A 27913-nucleotide genomic window follows, 5' to 3' on the forward strand; every position below is an offset into this window, starting at 1 on the left:
TGCTTATTGATAAGATATATGGGACAAAGAGACAATTTGTTATATTTTTAAGAGATGATACGTTACTACTTGTGATGAACAGGGTAGTCATTTCTTTATATATTTCTTTTCTTTACCATATCTTTATGTTTTCCTTTTCTGTTTTTCTGTTTTTTAATTTCTGCACTTTTTCCCCTCACTTTTATTTTCCTTAGTTTATTTTTTTTGCATCCTACTTTTATTATTTTTATAAACAACTCAAATGAATGAATGAATAAATGAACGAATGAATAAATAAATAAATTGGTGAACATATTCCTTGTTCCTCCTATTTTCCCCACAACAACAACTTTGTGAAGTGAGTTGGGTCAAGAGAGAGTACCTGACCAAATGCCTTAGGCCAGACTATAACTCATGATCTCCTGATTTTTAGACTGATCCTTAACCATTAGTTTTATCTTTTTAATGGTAACATTTAATAAAATTACTTTTAAAAAAAAAACAACGAAGAGGATAGAATTGCTAAAACAGAGCAGGGTTATCTGCTGGAATAACAGCAAATTTCTGGAAAGAGGAAAAAAAAACATTTTGAGTAACTTAAAGGTAGATTTTGGCATAACATTATTTCATTCCACCCCAAAGAAGGTATAACTAGAGCTATAGAAAAACTATTGTGCACAGTACCTAAGTACCTCCATAGGTGTTTTCCTATATTTTTTTTGTTTCCCATCAGCTATTTCTCAAAGGACCAAAAGATAGTCATTTCAAATAACAGATGCAGATTGTTCTTTTTATCTCTAGATATGTCTTACTTTGGGTATGTCCTGAAGATTCCAAGCTATTTCATGGAACAGACTTTTTTTTCTTCCTGATTCAGCAAACAGCACATTCTTTTCAAAAACCTCTTTTCATAGAAACCTCTTTTCATGAAAAAGTTTGTTCCAGGAAGATGGTGAAAAAGAAGAGCCAGTCATATCAATGCAAAAACATTTTTTCCTATCAGTTCTTGTTCGGTTTGGTGAATAAGAATGAACAAAAGGCTGTAGTAATAAAAGCAACATTGTCTCTTTAAAAAAAAAGGTTCCTCATAAATTAAGTCTGAAATTTTTGTCTCCGCCCATTTTCCAATCATGTAGTGGAATGCCCAGAGGCACTGAGCAGTCTAGAAATATGAAATTATATACTCTATAATAAAATAAATTAGTTCAGCAGGACATACATTTGTGAATACTTACATTCAGTTCTATTGCTATAATTTTTTCTTGTCTGTTTTGTTTTTAGTACTGTGGATATTACTCAGTGGTGCAGAATTATTCAAAGAAAGCAGATGGACTTCCAGAGGATTACCAACACAACTAAGCCTAAAGGTATCATTGTCTCACCCTCTACCCCCACCCCCCTCTGAAAATATCCGAGCTCTTCCAGAGTTCCAAAAATAGAAAACAGCTTTAGGATTGTTCTGCAGCTGATCAGGATCTTGGGAATGGGGGAGATGGATGACAGTTTTGAGACCGATAACAGTTGGAAGATCTCTATGGGAAAACACCTCTAAGGAAAGAAAAAGCTCTTGCAGGTGAAGCTTTTTTTCCTGTGGGCATCTCAAAACGATTTATGTAATTCAGTTGTGGATTTTATTAAAAAAATTAGATTAATTTAGATTAATAGACGATAACACAAAGATGTTCTCTTGGCATCTGAACATTCAGCTGCAGAATTTTATCCTAGTTGAGGCTGATTTGACCTGAAACTTTCAAACTTTCTATAAAAGCTTATCATTTTCCAAGAGTTTGAATCCCTTTATTAATACTTTAGTAAGGAGAATCCTGAGGAATCCTGAAAAGTAGCACAAACTATGAGATGAGTCATAAGGCAACCAGGAAGCTTGATGATTAATGAATTGATAATTGATGATTTAAAGTAAGTTCAAACTTATGTACTTTAAATATTAACTAAACTATCTCTGAAAAAAGAACATTTGCCCTGACTTTAAAAAAAAATGAAAATTCTACAAATAGCTTCTGTGTTGTAATTATCTCAGGTATGTTTTTTCTTCTAATTCTTCTTGACTTTTTGGTCTTCTTCTTCCTTGCCTTCAAAAAAGAAGAACTATAGCGTGTTGCAGTGGGCTTTTCAACCAGTGTACAGGTACCATCTGTGGTACATTGGCACCTGGCAGGTGGTACGCGACCATCCTATAAAAGTGATAGCGGGGGAGGGGAATGAGCTCCGCTGGACAGGCAGACAGGTGTCTTGCTCGGCTGTGCCTTGGGGGCACTTTTTAGTGCTGTTGTAACTTCGAATACTCACTAAGAGAACTGTTGTAAGTTGAGGACTACCAGTACTTCATCGCTTTTTTCCTTTTTTTGGTCAAGTTTTTGACACCTTGCTAGGCAACTGGTGGTATTCAGATATTGCCATATCCTAAAAGTGGTACAATGGGTGAAAAGCCCTGGTCTAAATGAGAGATAACAAGGACATGAGTTACTGCAGGGGTCTTCAAACCTGGCCCTTTTATGGCTTATGGACTTAAGGAGGTCAACTCCCAGAATTCCTTAGCCAGTGTGCCAAGTTTAAAGATCCCTGAGGTACTGTGAGAAGGACTTAGCTAACATTAGTCAATATAGAAAAGCTAATCAGTTGGTACTCAGATGACAAATCATCCCAGAACATAATGAGAAAGTAAAGACAGATAAATCAGAAGACAATACCATATGACTATATTAGTGGAGTTCTAGTACAACAGTCCCTGCAGGGAAGATTATGGATCCAAACTTGGGAAGATGCAAGAATTTGAATTTTAGATAATTTGTATTATTCCTTATGAGCAGCGCATTTAGTTCAAGCCCAGATAAAATGGTTGTGCACTGCAGCAACAAGGGAGAGGAGGTGTGTTCCTTCGACAACACATACTAGTCCATTGTTTATACTCAGTGAAATGTAGCAGACAAACGAGTTGTCATCCCTTCTTCTATCAGAGGGGAAAAACACTAATTCTGAGATAAAGTAAGAAAACATTGCAGAGGTTCACCTTAGTTCCTGGAGCAAGGCAAATGCACTCCAACATTCCTGCACTTCAGAACTGGTGGATGAATCATGCTGAACCAAACAGGTTCAGATAATTGTGAATGCATCATTTCAAAAGGAAAATAGTGAAGGAGGTTTGGTAAAGCATGGAGACCAAAAGTTCAGTAGAGCATGAGCATAGGAACAAAGTTAAATGAGGTCGGATGAGAGACAAAGCCATAGGTTGCACACAAATGAGTGGGAAATATTTGCTAGGCTTTTAAAACTGCAAGAATGTTTAAGGCATGCAAGTTGAAGGAGGTAGGAACATGTTAAAGTAATAGGCTTGGATGTCAAAATAATAAGGTAGGACTGGTTTTGCTTGTGTGCCTCTCAATTTTTCCCCCCAAAGAAAAAAAAACTCTCACACATTCTAAAGAAAGCATTGTGTTTTATTATTGGTAGACTTGATTATATAATTTGGGGAATGAAAACATTGGGGTTTGGTCCTTTGTTTGTGTTAAACACAGAAAAGAAAAGGTGGAGATATAGAACAAAGGAAAGCATAGAAGACATGTTCAGTCTTTTCTTTGAATGCCATAAAGTCAGGTTAAAAAAAGAGCTATTCTAAAATAGTTATGCAATTTAGTGCTTGCATGATGACATCATTTTAATCTGTGTTATTACTATGGGGTTTATACTTCACCTCCACTTTGTAATGATTTATTCTCTATTTTGTTCAGTTTATTTCTAATGAAATTAAAATTTCACCTGAACATGGATAGATTGGCAGAGGTTTCAATCTACAAAAGCATGTGAGGTGAAATCTGTACTTGTGTTTAGGAAACCTGATATTTAAGTTGTTTTTCCTTTGTGGATATTAAATAAGTATCTGTGTCACAAAGCAAATCAGCATATTACACATTTGCAGTCACACTGAATATCGTTTCTTAAAACATTGTTTAAAAAGTAAATATTGTTTCAGAGAAAAGCACCATCAAATAACAGTAAAGTTAAGCAGAACATTTCACATCTCTTATCAATATATTTTTTCCTTCCGAATCACCATTGGCATCATGTATGCCTGCTGAAAGTACTAGAAAAAGGGGTCCACCAAAGTCTCATTGATTGATTTTTAAGCTGAAATTCAGCTCAAATCAAATACCATTCACTTTACCAAATGCCCTTTCAAATTAAAGAAACCATGACATTTTTGTATGTCTTGTAGCTGTGCTATGAGTGGTTATTATTTTTAGTAACATCAGGCCAAAGAGAAGAAGATTAAATCTCTTTCACCCATGCAGATAGAGGTGTGTGGATTTGTACAAGTACACTATGAAGCTCCAACAATTCTTATGGTTTTCAGTATAGCTGTAAATTAGGCAAAGGTATTATGAAGAAGTACAGCACCCTAAAAATAACTATATTCATTTAGAAATTGTAAATGTTGCTATATAGTTTCATGGGATGTGGAATCCTTCAGTTAAGGGTGTTTAATTAAATAATTATAATTCATTGTAATAGAGACCTCAGTTGTCTGAATTCTGATCAGACTGGAAGTCATACACATCAACAAATAACAGATTATTCAGGAGACTCCTGAGGTGCACATGGACAAGAAAATGTATGTAACCTACCCACAAGTTTATGTTCAAGGAAAAAGTTTAAAAAATACAGTCACATACAAATAACTAATATTTCAGGAACCAATTAGTTTAAAAGCCTTCTTTGAACCTACAGAAACCAAGATAGGAGAAAAAAGAATCAAAGTGTAAAGAAACCAGAAATATAGACAATAACTCATTTCTCCTGTGATGTATAGAAAACCTGGTCCTGATGTTTACTATTTATTTATTTACATTAAATTTATTATGGCTGCTTACTCCAATAGATTGCATGTTTCTTATATGACATAGAACTTGGTAGAGGGTCTATGGTCTTTCTGCTAGCCTTGAGTCTTCTCAAACCAAGTTGTGCATAATAATAAGGCTGAGCAAGAGAAAAGTGGGGCCAGCATGCCTTGCTCTGTTTTCTCTGCCCATGGACCTAATCTCATAATAGATTGTACATACAGCATCTGCAAGTCTACGAATCACATTTATGGCTGAAGGTAGGAAAAAAATAGTTGAAATCATAAGTCAAAGAAAGAAAATAAAAATCTGGAGATGAGAAGGAAGGCACCTGCTCCAACTCTAAGAAAATAATCATTATAATATAATCAAAGCCATCAATTTTTTAAGACTATGTAGCAAAGCAGATAAAAAGTGTCAGAGGAAGAAGAAAAATACATTAGCTGTTTTATTTTTGATCCTAAAATTCTGTATTCCTGTTTGAGGTTACCTTTTAGGGCAGTTACTGTAACCTTTAAGCACAGCAGTTAATCATCTAAGGTCTTCTACCTGCTACTCAAACATTGGTATGGTAATTTTTAAAAAGATGCTTATTCTTGTGCTACTTTCCCAGATGGGCTGGCCCATTCAGAACCTCACCAACAGAAATCCAAACATATTTCTACTTTACATGGAGAATGTGAAGAGAAAGAAAAAAAAATCTGCTTTTCAAAACTTCGAAACAAATTTTTCAAACATATATGGCTCAGGTAATGCTAACATTTATTTGAAAATGCATGTTTCAATTTGTGTGTTTTGCGATTTTTCAGTTTGTGTGTTGGAAAGGAAAACTGTTGACATGTATAGGGAAATTTTGATGGTTTTGTTCTTATCTAAAGAGAATAAAGTTTTGTTGCATTACTTTATTTATTTTCTTAATATCTGCATGGTATCACTTTCAGTAGAATTGTTTGTTCATCAGATCTGTTGACTCACGACTCTTAGGAAATGGCTTAACACTTTAAATTTAACAGGTTTATTTAGGAAAGTTTGGAAAGATGGTTTAACTGTTTATAAAGCAAAGAAACAAGTGAAAGAACTAGGAAAACTTGTTTTTTCTATCCAATTGGGGAAGTACAATTATGAAGGAATCCTCCAGCTGTGTAGCAATTCTTTGTTTCACTTCCATCATTACTTTCTTCCTAAATTCTACTTTTTACAAAAATGTTATTTTATCCCGGGCTGTTTCCTTAGATTTGTTGCCAGCTTGGAATGGTGAGGAAAGCACCAAACATTTTCTTCATGAAGTGGTGGATATTATCTTCAGCTATATCAAAAAGGCCATTGACAGAAAGAGCAAAGTGCTTGATTTCCACCATCCACATCAGCTTCTGGAAGGGCTAGAAGGCTTCAATTTGGAACTCTCTGATCACCCTGAGCCTTTGGAGCAAATTCTTGTAGATTGTAGGGACACCTTGAAATATGGTGTTAAAACAGGTAACTTATTGTAATAATGTGATTTTGCAGCACTGTTTTATGAAATCCACCAGATGTTCCAATATCTGTTCATCATCTAAATGAAACTTCCACTTTTAAAGGAAAAATGCTTCCAAACACAGGTAGTCTTCACTTATTGACCAATTGTTGGTTCTTTGTATACTATTATGTTTATTCATGTAATAAGCTACTGATTTTTTTTTTTTTTTTGAAACTCCACTTCAGGGTAGTTTGTACACTTGTCTGTTTGCATGTTGGAGAAACATATGACAAAAACTTTGCATGTAAAGTTTTATTTAAAATTACAGTCCTTCACTCTTAAATTAAAAAGAGGGAAGAGCAGCACAAAAATCTCCTCCAGATGTGATTTTTTTTCATGTGACCTGTTGCCTTTGGTAGAAGGAAGCAAACATAGCTTATCCGATTGAGTGACTAATAGCCATAGGAAGCTGTTGTCTGTATGGAAAAGGTATTAGGTATTTAAATAGATTTGAAATTTATATCTGTAACAAAGTCTCACTTATTTTCACAAAGCACACACAAATTTTGAGAAAATTCAGGGAGAAGGGTGAAAGATGAGGAAAGATTAGGAAATGCAAACAAACAAACACATTAAGAGCTTCAAGTGCTGTAGGGGAAGAGAAACAGAGCAAGAGTGAAGCCAAGACAGGAAGAATGGGACTTCTCAGAACTAAACACAAAGTCCCCTTGTTGCCCCAGAAAACTGGTTCTTCCCGGAGTGCGATGCCCAATAAACCTCATACCAAAGTGGAGATTTAGAAAACGTTTATTCTGAGCAGAAGAAATGACACAGGGGGATCATTCCCACCAGGCCTGTGTCAAGGCCACTCCTGCTATAGGACAGTTTTTATAGATGCTTCTCCATAAACCCATCTTAAGCCAATACCTCACAAATTATCCTATGACTTTATCAAGGTTTGTTAATATTGCTTAGCTTGCATTTGCAATGTCTAGCAGTCACCAGCACATTTGCCCCTATTTTCCAGTGACAAGTGATACATTGTGTTATAATTAGTACACTACACCACCCTCTCCCCAAGTTCCACTTTTCTAAAGCCGTTGCCTTTGACATACCTGTAAAAGTTATATATATGCAATAGTGGAGAATATTTGTAGCTCAAGTGTAGCATGAGGATGAAGGTTCGTTCTCTGAGCTTGGAGGTTGGTTTCCGAACGTTTCATCATCAAGCTAGGTAAGATGTTACAAAATGTTTGGAAACCAACCCACAAGCTCAGATAACAAAACCTATGTTTCCTATTCTTGTGACCCTCAGGTTTCTTATGCATGCAATTGCATTGTTCCACCATGGGCAAGCGTGTTCTGAGGATTTTACTAGCTAAGCTAATTTCATTACTTCTCATGCACCAGCCAATGTCTGCAAATATCAATTCTCTTTAGAGACTATAATTTTAGGGAAGGCGGGTCTTTTGCCTTTTCTTCACCCTGATGCTAGATTTTATGATTTTAAGCTTTTCTGATGCAGACTTTTAAAATATAAATCTCCATAGCACAAACTTTCATGGACTATATCATTTTTTACACTATTCTTTCTCGGATGCATCTCTCAGAAGTGTCTTTTGTAATGCAAATTTTTGAGGAGACTTTTGCTCTTTGTTCACTGCTGTGCCATGAATGTTTTGATGGATATTATAGTCCCATAAAAATGTGAATTCTTTTTATATATAAAACATCTAGGCACATGGGCTAAATGCTTTTTTACACTATCTTCCAACTACCTGTGGATGGTTTATTGAAACAGTTAGAGTGAATTAAAATAATGTATTTCTAACATTTGTATTTTTAAGCACATCCCCGTTATTTCAACCAACTCTCCAGTGGCCTTGACATTATAGGACTTGTTGGAGAATGGCTGACAGCTACTGCAAATACAAACATGTATGTACTATAATCTCAGTTTTATATATCATTAATCTGACAATAAATAATATTTCAGCAGAATAGTAAGTTGCTCTTTAAGAATGAAAAGACTGTTTGAGCTCCAACAAATGAAGGACTTTATTAATACAAATATGCTCCCTTTCTTAACAAAAAGAACATGCATCTGGAGTTTGGACTATCATTTTGAAAGGTCTTCAAATTACCATTCCCCAAAGACTATTTCCCTTTTTTAGGGGGGAATAAGAAGCATGAATGGCACAGTCCACTAAGTTCTTGGGACTTGGGGAGCTTAGTAAATCCTAGGTTTACCCAAATGTATTAAGGAAAATCTGATTGACATTTTAAATGATAACTGCTTGATACTTTATGTCTAATAGGCTGGCTGGATCATGTGCAATAAGTAATACATACCAATAAAAGCCACTTCTTAGAAGTAGTATACTGCTCAGTTCTTTAAAAAGTTCTTTTTTCTGTTGATCCAGAAGCAAAACCCTTATGTGTGTTGACAGTTTTGTAGTCTCATTAGTAAAACAGGTAGATCTCAACTTATGACCACAATTGAGGCCAAAGTTTCTGCTGTCAAGTGAGACATTTGTTTAGTGAGCTTTGCCCCCATTTTACAATCTTTCTTCCTTTAGTTGTTAATCACTGCAGTTGATAAGTTAGTAACATGGTTCTTAAGTGAATCTGGCTTCCACATTTACTTTGCTTATCAGAACGTCGCAAAAGGGGATCACATGACTTTGAGACACAGCAATGGTCATAAATACGAACCAATTGACAAGCACCTGAATTTTGACCCCATGATCATGGGGATGCTGCACAAGTTGTAACTGTGAAAAACGGCCACTTTTTTTAGTGCCGTTGTAACTTTGAACGGTCATTAAATCAACTGTTGCAAATCGAGGATTACCTGCACTTTCTCAACCATTTTTTTTGTTTTATTCAAGAGAAACAAATATAATTTGGCATTTGTTGTTGAAAATAAACTTTAGTACTCAAGTAATATTACCAATATTAACAGTTCCTGCAGGATATAGAAGAGGGGAGTGCTTCTGCTCAACACAAAAAGATTGAAATACTTTTAACTCATGCTTCAGTCACATGTGTAACATTCTGAGCATCAGAATTCATCTCCAGGGTAAAATTTTAACAAGATGGCCATTGTGTAAAAAACGTGGAAAAAAACTGTTGGAAAAAGTTCACGGGAGTCAATAGGAAGGTTATTGAGAACTTCAGATACAAACAGAATTAATGGTCATGGTAAATTATACAAAATGTCAGCAAAGAACTTTGAAAAATGGTTATGGTGTATTCTTTTTCAATTCACTCACTCCTTCGCGTCAGATATTTGTCCTTACTCCTAACTGTTTCTGGATTTTATGGAGCACCACAACATTCCCAATCTTTACTTATGGAACATATTTTGAGTAGATCACTATGCATCTTTCTGGCCTTGACCTCTACATTCAGGACTTACATTTGATACAGTGGTATTTACTTTAAGGGATGAAAATGGGAAATACTGCTATTTATGGAATCTGTTATTTATGGAATCTGTAACTCTATAAGAATTGTTCATTCAGTCCTTTTTGTTGAAGACCTTCAAAAGTGGAGTGATGTTGGTTTAAAATCATTAAAATGTGAAGCATACTAATTGTAAAAAGTTAATAACCAAAACTGTGACTAAAAACATTTAAAAGCTTGGAATCATAAACTATGAAGATAACAGAGCACAAGTCTGGCAAATAAAAGGTAGCATTCTGATCTAAAGAAAAAGGAATTGGATTTGGCCTCAAAACCTGTTTGGTCCTGCTTCTTTTCTGCCTCTATGTTTGGATTGTGGTTTATATCGCCACACTTCCACCCTCTCACCACCAGTGAGCTGAGACTAGGGAATGATGGGGTTGATAAAACCAGGTTAGGAACCAGGTTAGTTAAAGAATACTGACTTTATAAATGCTTTTCTATTTATTATTGGCCATCTAAAGAACAGAACACCCAAACACAATTAAATACAAGCTAGTATAACTTACCTAACTACAACCAGTGTCTACGTATCACCAAAGGCTTACCCATACACATCATTGTCTTTAAAAATCTAATTTACAAGCATTAAACATTCACATTCAATGGTAATATATACCAGAAAGGTTCGTCAATTACTAGATTATAATACAATTTAAAATAACATGAGAAAAATAGTATATTATGATTAGTAATTCAAGAAGAGTTGGATATAATTTCCTTAACATTTCAGATAATGCTGGAGCATGCTTAGCAATTAATTAGAAAATGCAAATGGATAATTAGAAAAACACTTGAGAAAAGGAGGAGTGACTCTAGGAATTTTGAATGGTTATTCTAAATTTAGTTTCACATCAGTAGTCACAAGAACTTGCAAGTATTGTGGGCCCAATTGTCAAAAGAAAGCTCAGGACTGTATAGGTTGGAAACATGCAGAAGAGACCTTCATCCTGCAGTGAATAGACAATGGCTAAAATGATGAAGTACTTGCCGAAGGTCGTATCCAGTGCTATATTCAGTTACTTCTTAGGTGAACCCTTGTGATAAAATGCATGCACACATCAGTCTAGATATGTTTCTATAGCTTCTTTTGCATGTATAGCTACTGGATTCTGTGCACAGATCTTTTCTGCACGAACCAGATGGAATTCGGCATCACTGTCTTGTTTTTATCTTTGTCAAGCAATTTGGATATGCTTTTGCTTTTCTGACTGTGTTATGTTGATTACATTAAAAATATGTTAACAGGTTTACGTACGAAATAGCACCAGTATTCATCATAATGGAGGAGATCCTGCTGAAGAAAATGCAGGAAATTATCGGATGGGAAGAAAGCGAATCAGATGGCATATTTTCCCCAGGTAAGTAGATTAAAAATATTAAGTGTTATTCAGATTATGCAACCAATGAAGTCTGCTGACATTTCAAATAGTGAGTTCTGGTCTCACCCTAGGTATATAAGACCGCTGAATGACTTTGGGCCAGCCACTCTCTCTTAGCCCAACTCACCTCACAGAGTTCTGATTGTGGGGAAAATAGGGGTAGGAGAGAGTATTAGGTATGTTCGCCATCTTGAGTTGTTTATAAAAATAATAACAGTGGGAATATATGTACATACTGTACATACATAAAAATAATATATTTTCCTCTTTCTCAATATTTTCTCCCTTCCTTAAAATGAATACATAAATGGCAAAACCATTGCTTTAACTGGGTTTTAATAAGAACCTACAAAGAAAAATGTCATCCTTAATCATCCTGTTCTACTTTCTGTCCTCAACTATTTTTGTGGCACCCAAAGCTTTATAACAATGCTGCAAATCACCAGTAGATGAGAGATGATAACGATTTTCACTGATCGATGAAGTTGGACCATACCAGACTGAAAAAAGGATAAGCCTTTTGAGTATCATAGAAGGTTGTGGAATTCAGCACGTTGGGATCAACGCAACATCATTTTTAACACTGAAAAATTATGTTGTATCCTGGTGGATAAGAATGTAATTAGGTTAGTTGTACTTACATAGCAAGCTTTTCATGGCTTTTCTACACAGACCTTCCTTGGCATTGAAAAATATCCTGAATAGAAATAAACTGCCTCTAGAAAATTGGAATTGAGAACATTACCTGTGTGGATGCTCCATATTCATTACATGGAATATCTTAAATTAATCTGATTTGGTATCTGAAATTTGTCTGTTTGACTTGAAATGATGAGATGAAACATTAATTCCCAATGACACTCAGCTATTCAAATGGTAATAAAATGTATTTTTTTTTTAACCAGGGGGAAGCATATCAAACCTCTACAGTGTTTTAGTTGCTCGCTATAAATACTACCCTGAGATTAAAACCAAAGGCATGGCAGCCCTTCCAGAGATCATAATGTTCATTTCTGAACACGTGAGTATTTACGTGTGCAATCACACCTGTTTAGAATTATTTGACTATGGCAATTATCTTAATAATACATGTTTGTTGAGTGAATTGTCAGTATGACGGAATGCCAGAAGAATGTAGACCCATTACAGAAAAGCTATCTGAGACATGGGAAAGTAGAAACCATAAGAAAGAAACTCAAAACAAGTCCACTTTCATTGTATTAACTATAAATTAGAACAGAGGAGGGCTTTAATAGGCTTTCAAAATTCTGTTACAACGCCCAAACACATTAAAGTACATTTCAAGACTCTTAATGAATCCTTTTTTTCTGACTTTACCTACCTCAAGGACTGACATTCAACAACTCTCAATTCCATTCTCCCTAATTTTAGCAATTGATTACTTACCAGGAAGAAAGTTACCTTGTCAAAAGGGAGGAAAATGAATTTTTAATGTATAATTCATGGCTAGTTGTAGAGATGAGAAAGTGTTGCTTTCTGATAGCAATAATGTAAGTTTGTGCATTGTGAATTATTCCTGTCATGACAGCCACAAGAGATGTTGTGCAAGACCCAGAGCAAAGTCAATGACTGGTAGCTACCAATAACACATTAATCTTTCAGCCTAGGAACAATTATTACTGTTGCAGTCATCCCTGCTTCATGTTGCTGGTGCAATGTGATTTTTGTGTCAACCTAATGTTGTTATATCCAATATGGCAACTGCCTCTAGGTATGTTGTTATAGCAATAGAAAGAGCACTTAGACATATATACTGCTTTACAATGCTTTATAACCCTCTCTAAGTGGTTTACAGTGTCAGCATATTGCCCCAACAATCTGGGTCCTCATTTTACTGACCTTGGAAGGATGGAAGAATGAGTCAACCTTGACCCAGTGAGAATCGAATTCCTGACACTTATTCTATAAGTATTGTTATTATGTATTAAAGATATAATTGGAAGAACTGAAAAAATTCTCTGAGTAACAGAACTCCCAAAGACTTGCCTAATATAAATTCCAATGTGCATAAAATGTGACTCACTTTAAGTAATGTCACTATCTTAGGAAGATGACTAGCCTAAGCAGTTATAAATTAATAAACCGTAAATCAAAGAATTATGAACTTTGATTATATTTTCCTCATTGATCACAACTGTACTGTATTATAGATTATATTATGGAGATAGTTTGACTGTAGTTTAGACAAGGCACACTTAGTTGGTAATTTCACTTATGAGATAAGCTTTCATAGAAATAATTTAGCATATTTTCTTGTTATTTCTTTCATCCTCCCTATGCTAACAAGGTAACTTTCTCAAAACAGATTATTTAGGTTACTGGCTATTTTTCTGCATACTGCTCCATAATTATATTAAATTTACAGTACTGAGAAAGAGGGAGGAAGCACTTCCATCAGTAAAAACCCAGAAAAGAAGTAAATTGTACTATGGCTATTGTTAACTCTCTCAAAAAAATACTTTGAAATCTTTTCTGCTTAGAGATATTTAGTTCCCTGATCACCCACAAACACTCTTGAGTATTGTGAAAGTCATCTGCTGCCTCCTCTTATAACTATATCATCACCATTAAGTCTTAATTTGTTTCTTAACTTATTTATACATACCTACTCAAAGGTTCCTCTAATTTAATTAAATGGGGTTTACTCCCAGATACAAGGATTGTTAAAACTGAACTGTAGTCCCACTAATGTTAGCAGACCAGTCGCGGTTTTAAACTTAGGGTTACCGCCCTTCATTTTTTCTTAAGACAAGAGCGATTATAAAATTGTTTATCTCTAATGCACTTTGTAAAATCTTCTTTTCTCTATTTGACGTTTTTCTCTACTAAATTATTTCAGAGTCACTATTCTATTAAAAAGGCAGCAGCAGTTGTTGGAATTGGCATGGATAATGTTATTGCTATCAAATGTGATGAAAGGTAAAGTTCTCAAAGTTTTCCTGCATAATATCAATATTTACAAGTCACTTCCTCTGAGGTTCTTTGCTAAAGATGTATTTCATCTTTCAGCTTCATTATTTTCACAAAATGTGCCCCCGTCCCCCAGTAGGTTAAATCTCCCTGAGCAAATAACTTAGTTGTCAATTATTTGGTAAACCTTTCACAAACAATGAGAAACAGAGCAGGATAGATTATTTCAGTTATTGCCTCCAGACAATTTTTCCTCCAGCATTGTATCAATCTGCCATGAAGTCAAGGAATTCTTGTAAAATGTATCAATTAATTTCTCATAAATAATACATCAACTGAAACTAGGTCTATTGTCCCCATCGGTGCCATCAAGACTGCTGAAGTTAGTTCTCTTGTTAGCGGGGGGGGGGGGAATGGCTGTTTGTATAAGGATATCTAGAACATCAATACATTTAATGAAAGAGTCAATTAGAAAATGAATGATGTTTTAACAAAGAATGTTAGTATAATTAAAAACAATAAAGGACTTTTTTTTTCAAACTTCTACTGCAAATCCAAGTCTACTTTCTCACTTTCTCATTCTATTAATTTATTTTGTTTGCTGAGAGAGAAAAAAAAGGATAAGGACTTCATTGATATCCTTCATCATTTCTTGGAGACAGAAAAGGAGATTTCCCTGGTTTTATAACTTCTATTGTGTCTTTATTTCCTATGCTCAAAGTTTTCTACATATTCAAAAGTCAAGGTCTACTATTGGTAGACACTTCTGCATCTAATTTTTAATGTAGTCTCCCCCTCCAAGTGGGTTTCAATGAGCGATGGAATATTATTCTACAGTACTGAGGAAGTTCACCACATATCATGAAGAAAATGAACAATGGAGAAATTAGACCAGGAATGTCAAACTGGCGGCCCACGGGCAGAATGCATCACACACAGACCACGCCTACCCTGATGCCACAAAGGCAAAAAATGTCATGATACATCACGATACATCACATGGTGCAATAGAGGTTGACACCCATGAATTAGACCTACAAGTTCTACCCTGTCCTCTTCATTTGATTATGTGTATATGTGTTTGTAGATGTGTCCATGTTCAAAATGATTGAATGGAACTTGAGTTCTATTTGTGAATGGTTTTGCGTGGAAAAGGAAGTTTTTTTACACTTTTGGAAATTCGGGCATGCCATCTTTATTAACCACTAAAATTCTTTTTTAAAAAAACCATCTTAACAGAGGGAAAATGATTCCATCTGAACTGGAGAAAAATATTACCAAAGTCAAGAAACAGGTTTGTTGGTTTGTTTTCTTATTGTGTTGGTTTTATGCTTGATGGCATTTTCATTAATTTGAAAAAGTAAGCTACTTCCCTTCCAAGATTCATGTCCCAAGAAACTTGTAAACTCTTTCAGTCTTTACTCCCGTGACTATTCCTCTGCAACATAAATTGGTTGATAACTTTGAATTATCATGCTAATGGCAATTTGACTTCAGTGGGATATCTAGAAATATGTAGAATAGTTTTATTTTATTTTATTTTGGGTTTTTTTCCAAAAGGGAAAAGACAAAAAAGTGAGCAGATAGAAACAATGGCCATTGCTCATCCTTGCTTTTAGTGTAGTCATCCATCACCAAAAAGAGCAGGTTAATGAGATGGTGGTTTTAAAAGGCCATAAGAATTGTCTACTTCCTCACATTTCAGTTACACCCCAGGGGAAGATATCATAAGGAAAATCGTCCTTTAGACTCTTCTTAGATTAGAATATGCTGGCATTGGGCAGGCTGCAAAGATTTGTAATAGAAAAGCAGTGGGTAGGAAGGCTGGTTTATAGAAATAGCATCCTTGGTCACTTTGTATAGTAAGCTCAACCATAATACTGTAGAGGTACAACTGCCTCCAATAATTTTAATATCAGTTTTCTTAAAAAAACAAAGCAAAACATTTTCGAACTTAGCTGTTTACTCTGTTTTATTGTATTTTTACTGTCTTCAGAACACTTGTTCAAATTTTGTTGGACTGCATGCAGTTGTTATGTTGTTATGTGTTTATCTCAAGCTTACTGTGCGTGATTCTGAAACTACTTGGGAAAAGGTGGTTTATAAATATATTAATAAAAAATAAAATGAATTCAAGAACAATTCAAGATTTTTCTCATAAAAATCTTTAGGATGCATCGACTCATCATTTTTTTAAAAAAATTCTAATAATGTCAATGAAACACAGTAGTATTTTAATAATTATATGGGGGCTTAGAACAGGGGTATCAAACTGATGCCAGATGCATCATGCTGAAACCGTACCCACCCCAGCTCTGACAATGGGGAAGAAGTTGTGATATATCACAACACCTCACATAACGTGGTGAGTTTGACACCCCTGGCTTAAAAGGTAAACGGGACTTGGACAGAGTTGTACTTGGAAAGTTGTACTTTTTATTATTGGCTGAAAAGAGAATACGGTTAAAAGATAGTTAACATCAATTTAGATGGAAGAAGAAGGAGCAGATAAGGAGGAGACCCAGGCGACACAGTATTGAATAACTGGAGGTTGTATAAATATTTATAGAAGTATATACCGAGAAGGTTATATAAATAGAAGTATTAATGTAAGAGAAAATTAATCTTATTGTATATAATACAGATAGGGAAATTTGGAGAGAGGAGTTGCTCAGATATTACCCCCGAATTGTATCTGAAGAGGGATGAGAGGGAAGAAAGGAGAGGAGAGAGAAAAGAGGAAAGGAGGGGAGAAGGAAGTAGGAAGGTTGAAGAGGAGAAGTGGGGAGAAAGGGGAGAAGAGTGGTGAAGGAAAGAGAAGAGAGGAAGAAGAGGGAAGTAAGGAAGAGAAGAAAGGGAGAAAGAAGGTAGAGAAGAAGGAGTGTGGATACAGTGAAAGGGAAAATGGGCGAGCAACACCAAAAGTCATGTGTATGTATTTATTTCATTTTATTAAGAGTATCTTATATATGAATGTAAAAAGAATGTATGTTAACATCTAATAAATATCATGGTATATGTATGGGGGAGAGTTTGGAAAAATAAAAAAAATATTTTTTAAAAAAAGTTGTACTTGGAAAAGAAGTGTTAGACTGAGAATCATCCCAGAAAGCAAGAGTGAAAAGCCACTTCATTTTGTTGTCAATATTATCATGAAGTCCCCAGAAATCAGTCTTCACTTGAGGATGTTACAAGATATGCTTTGTTTGGTTGAAAGAAGGTGTTTTATTTTATTTTTTAATTGATGCAATATTACTATATGGTGTAGCTAATGAGGAAGGTGTTTAAAGTTGTTAGAGTTTAAAGCACCCAAGTTGTTACATGCAATACATGGATTGATCTCTTCTGAGCTAAAACATCCTAGCTATACGGTACCACCACATCCAAAATGGAAATATGTTTTAATTATAAGAATGATTACAACAGAGGACAGATTGTATGTGCTTTAATATAGGTTGTTGTATTCTTTTCAGGGGAAAATACCATTGTACGTTAGTGCCACAGCTGGGACAACAGTCTGTGGAGCTTTTGATCCTCTCATCAACATTGCTGACATTTGTGAAAAATACAATCTTTGGATGCATGTGGATGTAAGATCCTTGTTTTCACACTCAATGCTACAAAAAACTAGTGGTGAGACGGAAGCTGAGCTGCTGTATAAGCTGTCCCCTCACAAATATACATTCCCAATTTCTTCACTATGCAGGATCAACTTGAAGCAGCTTACAAACCAGTTTTATGAATCTAGAAAAAAATATTTATTTATTAAATTTATATGCTGCCCATCTCACCATCCAAATGACTCTGAATGGCTTTAATGGTTTGAGGAGAGGTTGTTTCTTTCTGTGGATATTGCAAACTCTAGTTTCTTTTCAGATTGTATAAAACCTATTTGATAGATTTATACAGCCCTATTAAATATATACATGCAAGAGCGATGTGGATAAATAACAGTAATTTAGGCAATTTAAAATGCAGTGAATTGGTTGGAGTCTTATAAAATTGATTTAAAATTGCATATGATCAGCAGAGATAACCATGAAAAATGTTACTTTCTTTCAAGGAGAGAAAGGTCATTGTCACCCTTAAGATTATGCTCTTAATGTAAACATAGGTAAGAATAAAATCTTGAATAACACCCTGAGCCAGAATACAACTAATGGGATGTTGCAGTAGGTTGTTATTTGACTTCAGTAATTTCCTTCCTATGACTAAATCATATTATTCAGTACATAATATGACATACTTTACAGCAATACTTTGTGTTGACTCCTGGCAATTGCCTTGACTGCAGAAGTTAAAAGACTCAATCTCACAAAGATGATTTTGTGCCTAAGGATTTGAACTCATTGACTCCTGATAAAATGGTGATTAGTATATACTGGAAGTGACAAAAAAGAAAAACAGAAAAAGTATCTACATAATAACTACAGTAACAATATAAAATTAATTCAATCCTTAAGCTTATCATCAGATAACAAACTCATATCCTGGATTCTGTCCTTAAAATCAGACAGTCAGTTGCCTCAACAGAACCAAAGCTCCTCATGAAACGACAAACTTCATATTTTAGAAATATAATTAAACCTTGCATGGTTCCTTAATTATAATATTTCTTCCCATGTGTTTTGACATATGCAGTGATAAAACCAAAACAAGGCTATAATTGGAAAGACCAGGTCATATGAATTAAGAAACCTTCAAATCGTTTACAATGCCCACCTAAAAGAAAAAAAATCTAATGATCCTTCTTTGAGTGTCCAATAAACATGAAATAATATTTTGTGATTAGTCAATTTCAAGTTTAAATGGTAAGATGTATATTCACATTACTTTACACTTGGTCTCATTGATTCCCCAAAATTGGATATTCTAGTTTGTCCTTCCACTATTGAAGTATATAACTATTACTAATACAATAACTTTTATTTTAAATTCCTTATAAAACAGAATTCTTGTTTTTCATTCAAGTGCTGTCTCTCTCACAGAAGAGAACAGAAATGAGTACTCTGTGTTCTATTAAGTAAAAAGCAAAAAATAAATAAATAAAATAAAATCAGACCATCAGGTTTTTCTCTTTTCTCTGTTTTCTCATTTTGAAATTTAGCTTCTCTTTTCCCTTATATTTTAGAAAGGCCAGTGTAGTAAGTATGGCTGGCAAAATGTGATAAAAGGTGGAATCTTTTCATTTAGATAACTGTGTGTTTAATTTCAATAGGCATCATGGGGAGGTGGTTTACTATTGTCAAGAAAGCATTCCCATAAGTTGAACGGCATTGAAAGGTAAGCATCTTGTGATATAATTTATTTGTACAACAGTGAGATGAATATCTTAGTTATGTTTTTTTGTAACCTCTTGCTGAAGAATAAATAAAGAATATCATTTTTTATAAATAAAGAATATAATTACAATGATAATGACTTATGAACAACCAAAGTGAACTGTGTTATGAGAAGCAGAAGGGGAAAAATATATTCCTACAACCTGCTCATCAGTTGAAAGAGGAAGAGATATAGGTTGTGAAAATGGAAAAGCATTAATAGACCCAGTTCAGCTAATCCCCAGAGGGTACAATTTTCCCTTACACAAACCAATTCACACAGAGTTAAACTGATTTTACTTAATTAACCCTGTTGTGGGAATATTTCCCCATTTTACCTACCAAATAAAAGAACTGGTAATAATCAGGAGCTGAAAATTCAAGCTTATCTACAACTATATTTTATTTGTTTGTTGGTTTTTATGAGATTTATTTGCCCCTTATGTCACCTCGAGATGACTCTGGATGGCTTACAAACTTTAAATGAACAATAAATATTCTAATAACAGTAGTAAGTTACAATTACAATTTAAAAAGATGGGGAGGAAGGGAGTGGGATGCACATGGTGAGGGGAGGTGGGGTCTTCCCTTAATCCATCAACCACTTCCAGTGTGATACTTATATACAGTAATCAGTGGTTTTTCAATTATATGATAACACTAGTAAGTGCACACATTTATATAGGACCGTAGAGTGACAATAATCTGTCCATAATTTTAGAGGTTTATTTTTTCCAGCTTTAAAAAATGCTTTACTTATATTCTCTTTTTTTAAAGTGTTCTACATTTAATATCCCTTTTGTTTCTGTTTTTTTTGTTGTTGAATTCCTATAATCTGCAGTCGCCAATGTTTCTGACTTTGTGGACAGACAGTGGGAGTGGCGGGAGGAGGATAGGGGATGGTTCCACACAAGCAGCAGACAAGCCACTTGCGTGACCCAGTTCTGAACAGTCCCTGTGTATAATCATACAGTTGCAGATATTGAAACAGATATTATTACAGCTGCAGATATTAAAGTCCACTTCTTTAATTAGAGCCAACTCTGTCACCTGGAATCCTCACAAATTGATGGGTGTTCCACTACAGTGCTCAGCTTTTTTAGTCCATGAAAAGGTAATTTGCTTTTTTTTTTTTGGTCCAGGTAAGCCTACCTATTTGCTATAAAAATAAGACTTCTATCTAATTAATGTTTAAATAATATTTCCTAAGGAAAGATTAGTAGAGTAAGGTTCCTATTGTGTCATATACTTCCTTGGAAACAACTTTTACTGAAATTAATTGGCTTACTTTTGAGTAGAGGTCTTCAAACTTGGCAACTTTAAGACATGTGGACTTCAACTCCCAGAATTCCTCTGCCAGCCCTAGAGCAATCATACGGGCAATAAAGATATTTAGTGGAGCTAGGGAGGGTTTGCTCCAGCACGAGTTCACTATGGAATACGAGTGGGGCTCCCCAGGAGAAGAAAGTGATGGAACGGACTTGCAGTCTTCCTTGCTGGCTTCCCCATTGACGTTGCTTGAGGGAAACTGGCAAGGAAGATTGCAAATGGTAGCCATGTGACCATGAGATGCTTCAACAGTCACTAAGGATTTAAATCATGAACAAGTGAGGACAAGGCTGCTGCGACAGCCAGAATTTTGAGGATTGGCTGTAATTACCACTTGCTTAATACCAACTTTAGTCACTGAACAAATGGTAATTAACTGAGGAGCACCTGTAATACATGGATGGTATACATTTGGCTTGGTGGGAATCGCAGCCCTGTCCCAATTCATTTCTAGAATGGTATCAGATCATAACGATACGTAAAATAAAATTGTTGGTAGATGCTTTTCTCATTCTCTATTTTCCTCTAGGGTCTTCTCCAAGCCTGCAACCAGCTCCGTGCTGACTATCTCTTCCAACCAGACAAGGGTTATGATACAGTTTATGACACCGGAGACAAGACAATCCAGTGTGGTCGACATGTTGATGTCTTCAAACTATGGCTAATGTGGAGAGCTAAAGTAGGAGCACATTCATTACTGGATGAACAAGTCGGTTGCTTTCAGTTTCTTAGTTTTTAATATGAGATTTAATTCATTCTGTGACAAACTGCATCACTTGAGGATATTTTTTCAATCAAAATTAATACTATTAATAAATGTACACACACACACACACATATATCCACTTGCAAGTGTTTTTCTCTTGATGTGCACATGTGTGTATATACATTTGCACACTATTTCTAATATGCGCATTTATGTGCATGTCTCAATACGAATAATGAACAGTTTTTGAAACACAACGTTTAGAGAAGGCACCTTCTGGAGGTACAAAATTACAAATTTTGTACGAAAATGTGAATCAGTTATCTCGACTGAGCTGAGATATAATGCAATAATAATACACACGATGCTGCAAACAGAATCTCAGAAATCAAAGGAAAACACTGAAGTCCCCAATGCTGTTATGGAAAGAAGGCAGAGAAACTGAGACAGAAAGTGGGAAAGTTATAGATGACAAATAATGTCAAATATAGTCACAAGGCAATTTTTTTTGGAACTCCTCCTTATCTGTGAGGAAAGTCTATACTTCTACTACACAACCAAACAATACCTGAAAGAATTCCAAAAGTCAAAGTTACAGAGTTACCCTGTGGTAAGATGAGCAACAAATACATTTGAATGAATGAATGAATGAATGAATAAATAAATAGAATCTGATCAGTATTGCTGGGCCTCAGCAATAAAAGTATTTATCATTGCTGGACTTCTTTCTAATGAAGTGCTAGTAAAAATCTGCAGAGAAATCTTTCTATTCTTCAAAAGGCAGTTTCTGAAATTTCAATATAGCCATTATGTTACTTTACAGTAGCAAGATCTCATTTTAATTCTTTGCTGGCCCCAGATAAATCATTGTCATTTTACCTTGCAAACCTGCAGTGTATAATGGAATGAACCATGTTTGTTCTGCCTTTTCTATCTTTACAGGGCACAGGAGGATTTGAAATTCTTATCAATAAATTTTTGGAACTTGCAGAATATCTTTATAAGGAACTCAAGAGAAGAAACAATTATGAGCTGGTTTTTGATGCTAAGGTTAGGAGTTAACAGTGGCAAGAAGTCTCTGCATTACTTCTTTATTTTGTTAATCTACAGTTTTCAGTTCCCACGAAAATCTTCTTCACGAAGGATGAAAATAGCCAGTTTGGTCTAGTGCAGTGGTGGCGAACCTATGGCACGCGTGCCAGAGGTGACACTCAGAGCCCTCTCTGTGGGCACATGTGCCATGTCCCAGAGATGGCAATTGTCCCTCTTCAACCACCCACCCACTAACTTGCTGAGGTCCTATGTGGCTGGATTCATCCCAGCATAGCTGGTTTCCCTCCCTCCCTCCCCCCCCATCCCATCCCTCCTGGCCTAGCATGCTCTCCTTTTCCAGGGCACGACCCACTGCATTGCCTCCTCAGGTGTCGGCCGGCCATCAATCTCAGAGGCGGCTTCTCTGAACTGCTGGAGCTCCAGAGTGTGCCAGTTGAGGGGCCAGTAGGCTGTGGCTGCTGATGGACACTGTCGCCCCCCGTGTGCTCTCTGGCCTCTATGTGCAGGGGCCAATGGTATTAGGCAGCAGCCACCCCAATCCCTGCCTCGCTTTGCCCTGTGACAATGGCACACCTGCCCTGCCTTGCCTTGCCTCACCCCGCAGGATGGCCTCCTGCCCACTGCCCCACCTGCCAAAGACCTCCTGGATCTCCCCCAACCCTGCCCAGCCCTTACAGATGTCCCTCCCCAAGAGCAACATCAAGGTGATCATGCCCACCTTGGCCACGCCCACCCAGTCTGCCACACCCACCTTGCCCACACCCACCCAGTGGGTTACGCCCACCTGGCAGCCGGCGATAAATAAGTGGCTTTTGGGTTGCAGTTTGGGCACTCAGTCTCTAAAAGGTTTGCCATCACTGGTCTAGTGGTTAAGACACCAGCTAGAAAGCAGGAGACTGTGAGTTCAAATCCCGCTTTCACGATGAAAGCCAATTGGGTGACTTTCGGCCAGTTGCTCTCAGCCCAATCCATGTCACAGGGTTGTTATTGTGGGAAAATTGGAGAAAGAAGGAATATTGCATATATTTGCCATCTTGACTTATTTGTAAAAACAGTAATGGCAGGATATAAATAAAATAAATAAATGGGTACACTAAGTTAATTATCACAACACTTACAAAGATCTTCCAATCTTTCTTGGCTGAATTATAAGGAATAAATGTGTTTTTTCCTCTTTCATCCCCACCTCCTTCAATCCTTTTTTTTTCAGTCATTTTTTTTTCTTAGTCAAAGCTTTGCATACGAATCTCCATGCAAGTGAATTCTTTGTATTACATATTCTGGGTGTGAATCAGGATTTCCAGTGACTAGGAAGAATGAAACATCTTTTTCCCTAGGTTCAGTAGGTGCCAAATAAATGAATCAGATTAAATGAAAATATGTTCAAAAAATGGATTTGAACCTCACATTTCTGCTTCAGCTGAGTAGTATTCTGATGCTCAAATTCTACGTTTTCCAGAACTTCTTTACAAATTCATTTGGGTGCATATTTATTTGATTTTAAGCCCCAGAGATTTCCTGGAGTTATTAATGTGTAAAATGTAAAATGTTTCATAAATATGCGAACATGAGAAAAGGCAACCCTTAAATTTTCATAATGCTCCAGGAGAGAAAAATAGAGTAGCAAATGTGCAGAATGAATCAAAAGACATAAAAATGCTTCACAAATAGATAGCAGTTGTAAAATTATCACTAAACTAAAAAAAGGACTATGAAAAGTTAAACTAAATATAAGTTAGATCTGGAAAGATTCTACAGCCTAAATTTTTGATATTTGTGGAATGTTCTTCACACACATCATTTTTTTTCTGAGCTAATGGGAAACAGTCAATTTTAAAATATGCAATAATTCATTGAGATGCCTCAGAGACTTCTATATAATTAATGAAACTTAAATAGACTGTGTTTTCACACATTTTATCTCAGTAGATATTAATAAACATCTCATGGAAATATCCTACACCTGAACTAATGATAACTGTCAATAAAATAAGTTAAAATTTATGTACATGCAGAAACAAATTCAGCCAATATTTAAGACTGCAGTGAACTTAATAAAAATAAGTTTTAGCTTAATTCATTATGAATTTTGACTCTGTAGTGGAGAAACAACCCCTGAGCTATTTTGTGATGTTTATTGGGTTGTCAGTAGAAAATATTTTCCCCTATGTTAAACAGGCATGAACAGTTGTGTTTAATAAGAGGCAATTCTGAAGGATGAAAATAGAATGGCTGAAGTTTCCAATGAGCATTTTCATGCTGGGCATTATATGGAAAATATAATATCTTGCAACATCATCAGCCAACTGAGCAATTCATGGGCTTACCATGAATTTATAATTATAGTAAGGATTTTGCATAAATAGTGGATTTATTTTAATTTTGTTTCCAAGACTTCAGACTCCAATTTCCCCTGCCTATTTGATAAAGTAGTGCATTTGTTACAGAAATAAAAATGTTTGATTTTACCTCTTCTTTTTTTCTTAAAAAAAAAAAAAAATCTTCAAGCCTGAATTCAGCAATGTATGTTTCTGGTATATCCCACCAAGTGTTTATCAAATCCCAAAGGGGCCAGAAAGAGACAAAAGACTTCATCAGGTAAAAGCTCATATGTACATTTTCTTTTAGTTTTTTAGAGCAACCTTAATATGTGTGGACTTCAATTCCCAGAACTTCCCAGCCAACCAGTCTGGGTATGGAATTCTAGAAGTTGAAGTCCACATATATTAAAGTTACCAAGTTTGAAAACACTATGTTAGAGCAAATCTTCTATCTATCCCTCCAAATTTCACATAAGTTAAATACAGTAGTGGGATTCAGCCAGTTCGTACCACTTTGGCAGAACCAGTAGCTAATTTTTTTGTTGCCCAGGCCCCAAATGGACTTCCAGAAGCGGCATCCACACAGAGAACTGGTTGTTCACATATTTGAATCCCACCACTGGTTAAATACATTAGATGACAGTTCCTACTATCCTTACCAATGATCCATTGAGTGTGACAGCTAGAGACGAAAGATCATGCAATCCAGCATTTGGGGAAGGGAAGTCTATCTTATGCATAGTAGATAGAATCTGCAATTGCAGAAGATCTGGTTTTGCTTTCAGCTTCTGATAGACATATCTGACTGTTCCTGTTCTACATGGTTTTACCCAACATTTCATTCTAGTTTATTTCTATTTTTTTTCTAATCAAAGACAGACCACTGAATCCTTTTTTAAATTCTTTAATTTGTTTTATTGAATTATGATAAGGCATAAGTAATACATTATATTATTTGAATACAGTGTTATTTATATCATATTGATTAGAGAATATTAAGACTCTAATGTTTAAATATTTAAAGATAAAGAAAAAAATAATAATATTAAGACATTCCTAAAATATCAGTATTGATAAGCATAAAGTTCACCATATTTTATTCAGATATAAATATATACTTTAATCATATTTCTGCCAACAATCCAAAATAATGGCTCCTACTACTTACTCTTTAGTCCAGTGGTTCTCAACCTGTGGGTCGGGACCCCATTTGGGGTCGAACGACCATTTCACGGGGGTCGCCAAACAACGCAGTCCGCCATTTTTTCCCCCTTTTCCTTAGCTGTGCTACTCCCTTTTATTCTATTGGCTTTTGAAAGCCAATAGAATAGACTCTCTTGAATAGAGTCTAATTCTATTGGCTTTCAAAAGCCAATAGGAATTGTCCAGGCTGTCTCTGCCCTGCTGAGCCCGCCAAAAGTCCCATTCTGCAAACGGTGCTGCACCAGTTGAGTAGTCCTCGACTTACGACCGGTTGAGTAGTCCTCGACTTACGACTGGTTGGGGGTCGCGGCATTAAAAAGGTTGAGAACCACTGCTTTAGTCTCTTCGATGCTTTATCCCAGAAATTAAGTACTGTTTTCTGCCCTATCTATCCAGGTTGCTCCAAAAATAAAAGCAAAGATGATTGAAGAAGGCACTACTATGGTTAGCTACCAACCTTTGGGGGACAATGTGAACTTTTTCCGAATGGTCTTCTCTAATCCAGCAACCAAAAAATCAGATGTTGATTTCCTCTTGGAAGAGATTGAAAGGCTCGGGAAAGATTTGTGATAATCTGGAAAAAAAATGTATTATTAATATTGTGGAGATTCTCTACAGCAGTGTTTCTCAGCCTTGACAACTTTAACATGTGTGTACTTCAACTTCCAAAATTCCCTAGTCAGTCCTCTGATTAGCGAATTCTGGAAGCTGAAGTCCACATCTTAGAGTTGTCATAGTTGAGGAACATGGATTGTTGTTGTTGATGTTGTTATTTTTTTTCCATAAAAGTGCTGCGCTGTACTTTACTTTCTATCTGGGGTGAAAGTAAAAAGTCTGAAACATATTGGGAAGAGAGTTAGATCTGATGACTTATATCATTTTCCAAGAAGCTTATACTTGCACAAAGTGGGTAAAGAATCTTACATGTCTTTTTACTCAAGGCAGTGAGCATTGTTTTCTCATAGGCTGCAGCCTAACAAAACCTCTTAGTTAGAAAGTTCATGTGATCATACTGTGTTGTATGATCACTTAGGTAATCTCCAAAGGAAATCATGTGTGAGAATCACTGTGCACAATATAAGTATTGGGCGTTTTAAAAACCCCACAGAGACACATCTCATGGCACCATTCTCGGGATTGAGATAGATCCAAGATGGCAGTCCTTCTCACTGCACTCCACTAATTAATAACCAATGATTTTCAGAAATACAAGTAGTCCCCAACTTACAACGATTCATTTAGTGACTGTTCAGAGTTACAACAACACTGAAAAAAGTGACTTATGACAATTTTTCATACTTATGACCGTTGCAGCAGCCCCATGCAGTAGTTGCAGCAGTGATCAAAATTTGGATGTAAAGACAAAGTGGAACCTAAAAAAGTTGGCCAGACTACAACTAAAAGTAACCCTGCATAATAAAGATTATTTGGATCCCCTTCAGTCAGGGGCCAAGCCTAGACATGGGGCAAAACCACATTGGTCATTCTTGTGATGATCTATAGCAGGATGTGGGTGAGGATGGTATTCTTAGTCCAATAGTTTTAGAAATGCATGCACTAGGTAGACATAGCCTAGTCAGAAAGTGTATCCACTTCCTGTGGGACTAAGCAGGTAAGCAGGCAAAAGCCCTGAAGATGGCTTTCTTGGTACAGCTTCATCACTTTAGCGTAGCTTATTTTAGAAAGTCAAGATGCTGTTCCCATTCAGTAATTAGAAAGATGGTGATAAGAGTCTTCTTTCATGGGGCATTTGGAATGGAAGAGCAATGACAGATAGGTAATGATTGCATGGATATTAATGGATTGGTTTTACATCAAATTTTGCTTTCAGTATTTTTAAAAGTGTAAGCCATTAGAGTTTAGTCAGTAGGCAGCACTAAATTATTGTAAATAAATAAATCAAATCAATAA

The 27913-nt window shown here is 35.7% G+C and overlaps 1 protein-coding gene across 2 annotated transcripts; it reads left to right on the top strand.

Annotated features, from left to right (window-relative positions):
- Window positions 1–1121: 1121 nt before the first annotated feature.
- On the top strand, window positions 1122–27913 carry LOC120313867 (glutamate decarboxylase 1-like). Of its 2 annotated transcripts, none has more exons than XM_039356245.1 (15): window positions 1122–1346; window positions 5446–5581; window positions 6066–6308; window positions 8136–8226; window positions 11005–11117; window positions 12044–12159; window positions 13999–14078; window positions 15309–15363; window positions 17543–17659; window positions 19288–19352; window positions 20426–20504; window positions 21249–21428; window positions 22368–22475; window positions 24987–25076; window positions 26399–27913. In XM_039356245.1, exons 2-15 carry the CDS (start codon window positions 5446–5448, stop codon window positions 26570–26572), a joined length of 1647 nt encoding a protein of 548 aa, XP_039212179.1. In that variant the 5' UTR covers window positions 1122–1346; the 3' UTR covers window positions 26573–27913. The 2 variants fall into 2 exon arrangements, with proteins under 2 accessions (XP_039212179.1, XP_039212180.1); XM_039356246.1 differs by having other exon boundaries at window positions 21249–21398.

Source organism: Crotalus tigris, unplaced genomic scaffold, assembly GCF_016545835.1.
Source record: "Crotalus tigris isolate CLP2741 ecotype Arizona unplaced genomic scaffold, ASM1654583v1 scf7180000018807.1825209, whole genome shotgun sequence".
In the NCBI taxonomy this organism is placed as follows: Eukaryota; Metazoa; Chordata; class Lepidosauria; order Squamata; family Viperidae; genus Crotalus; species Crotalus tigris.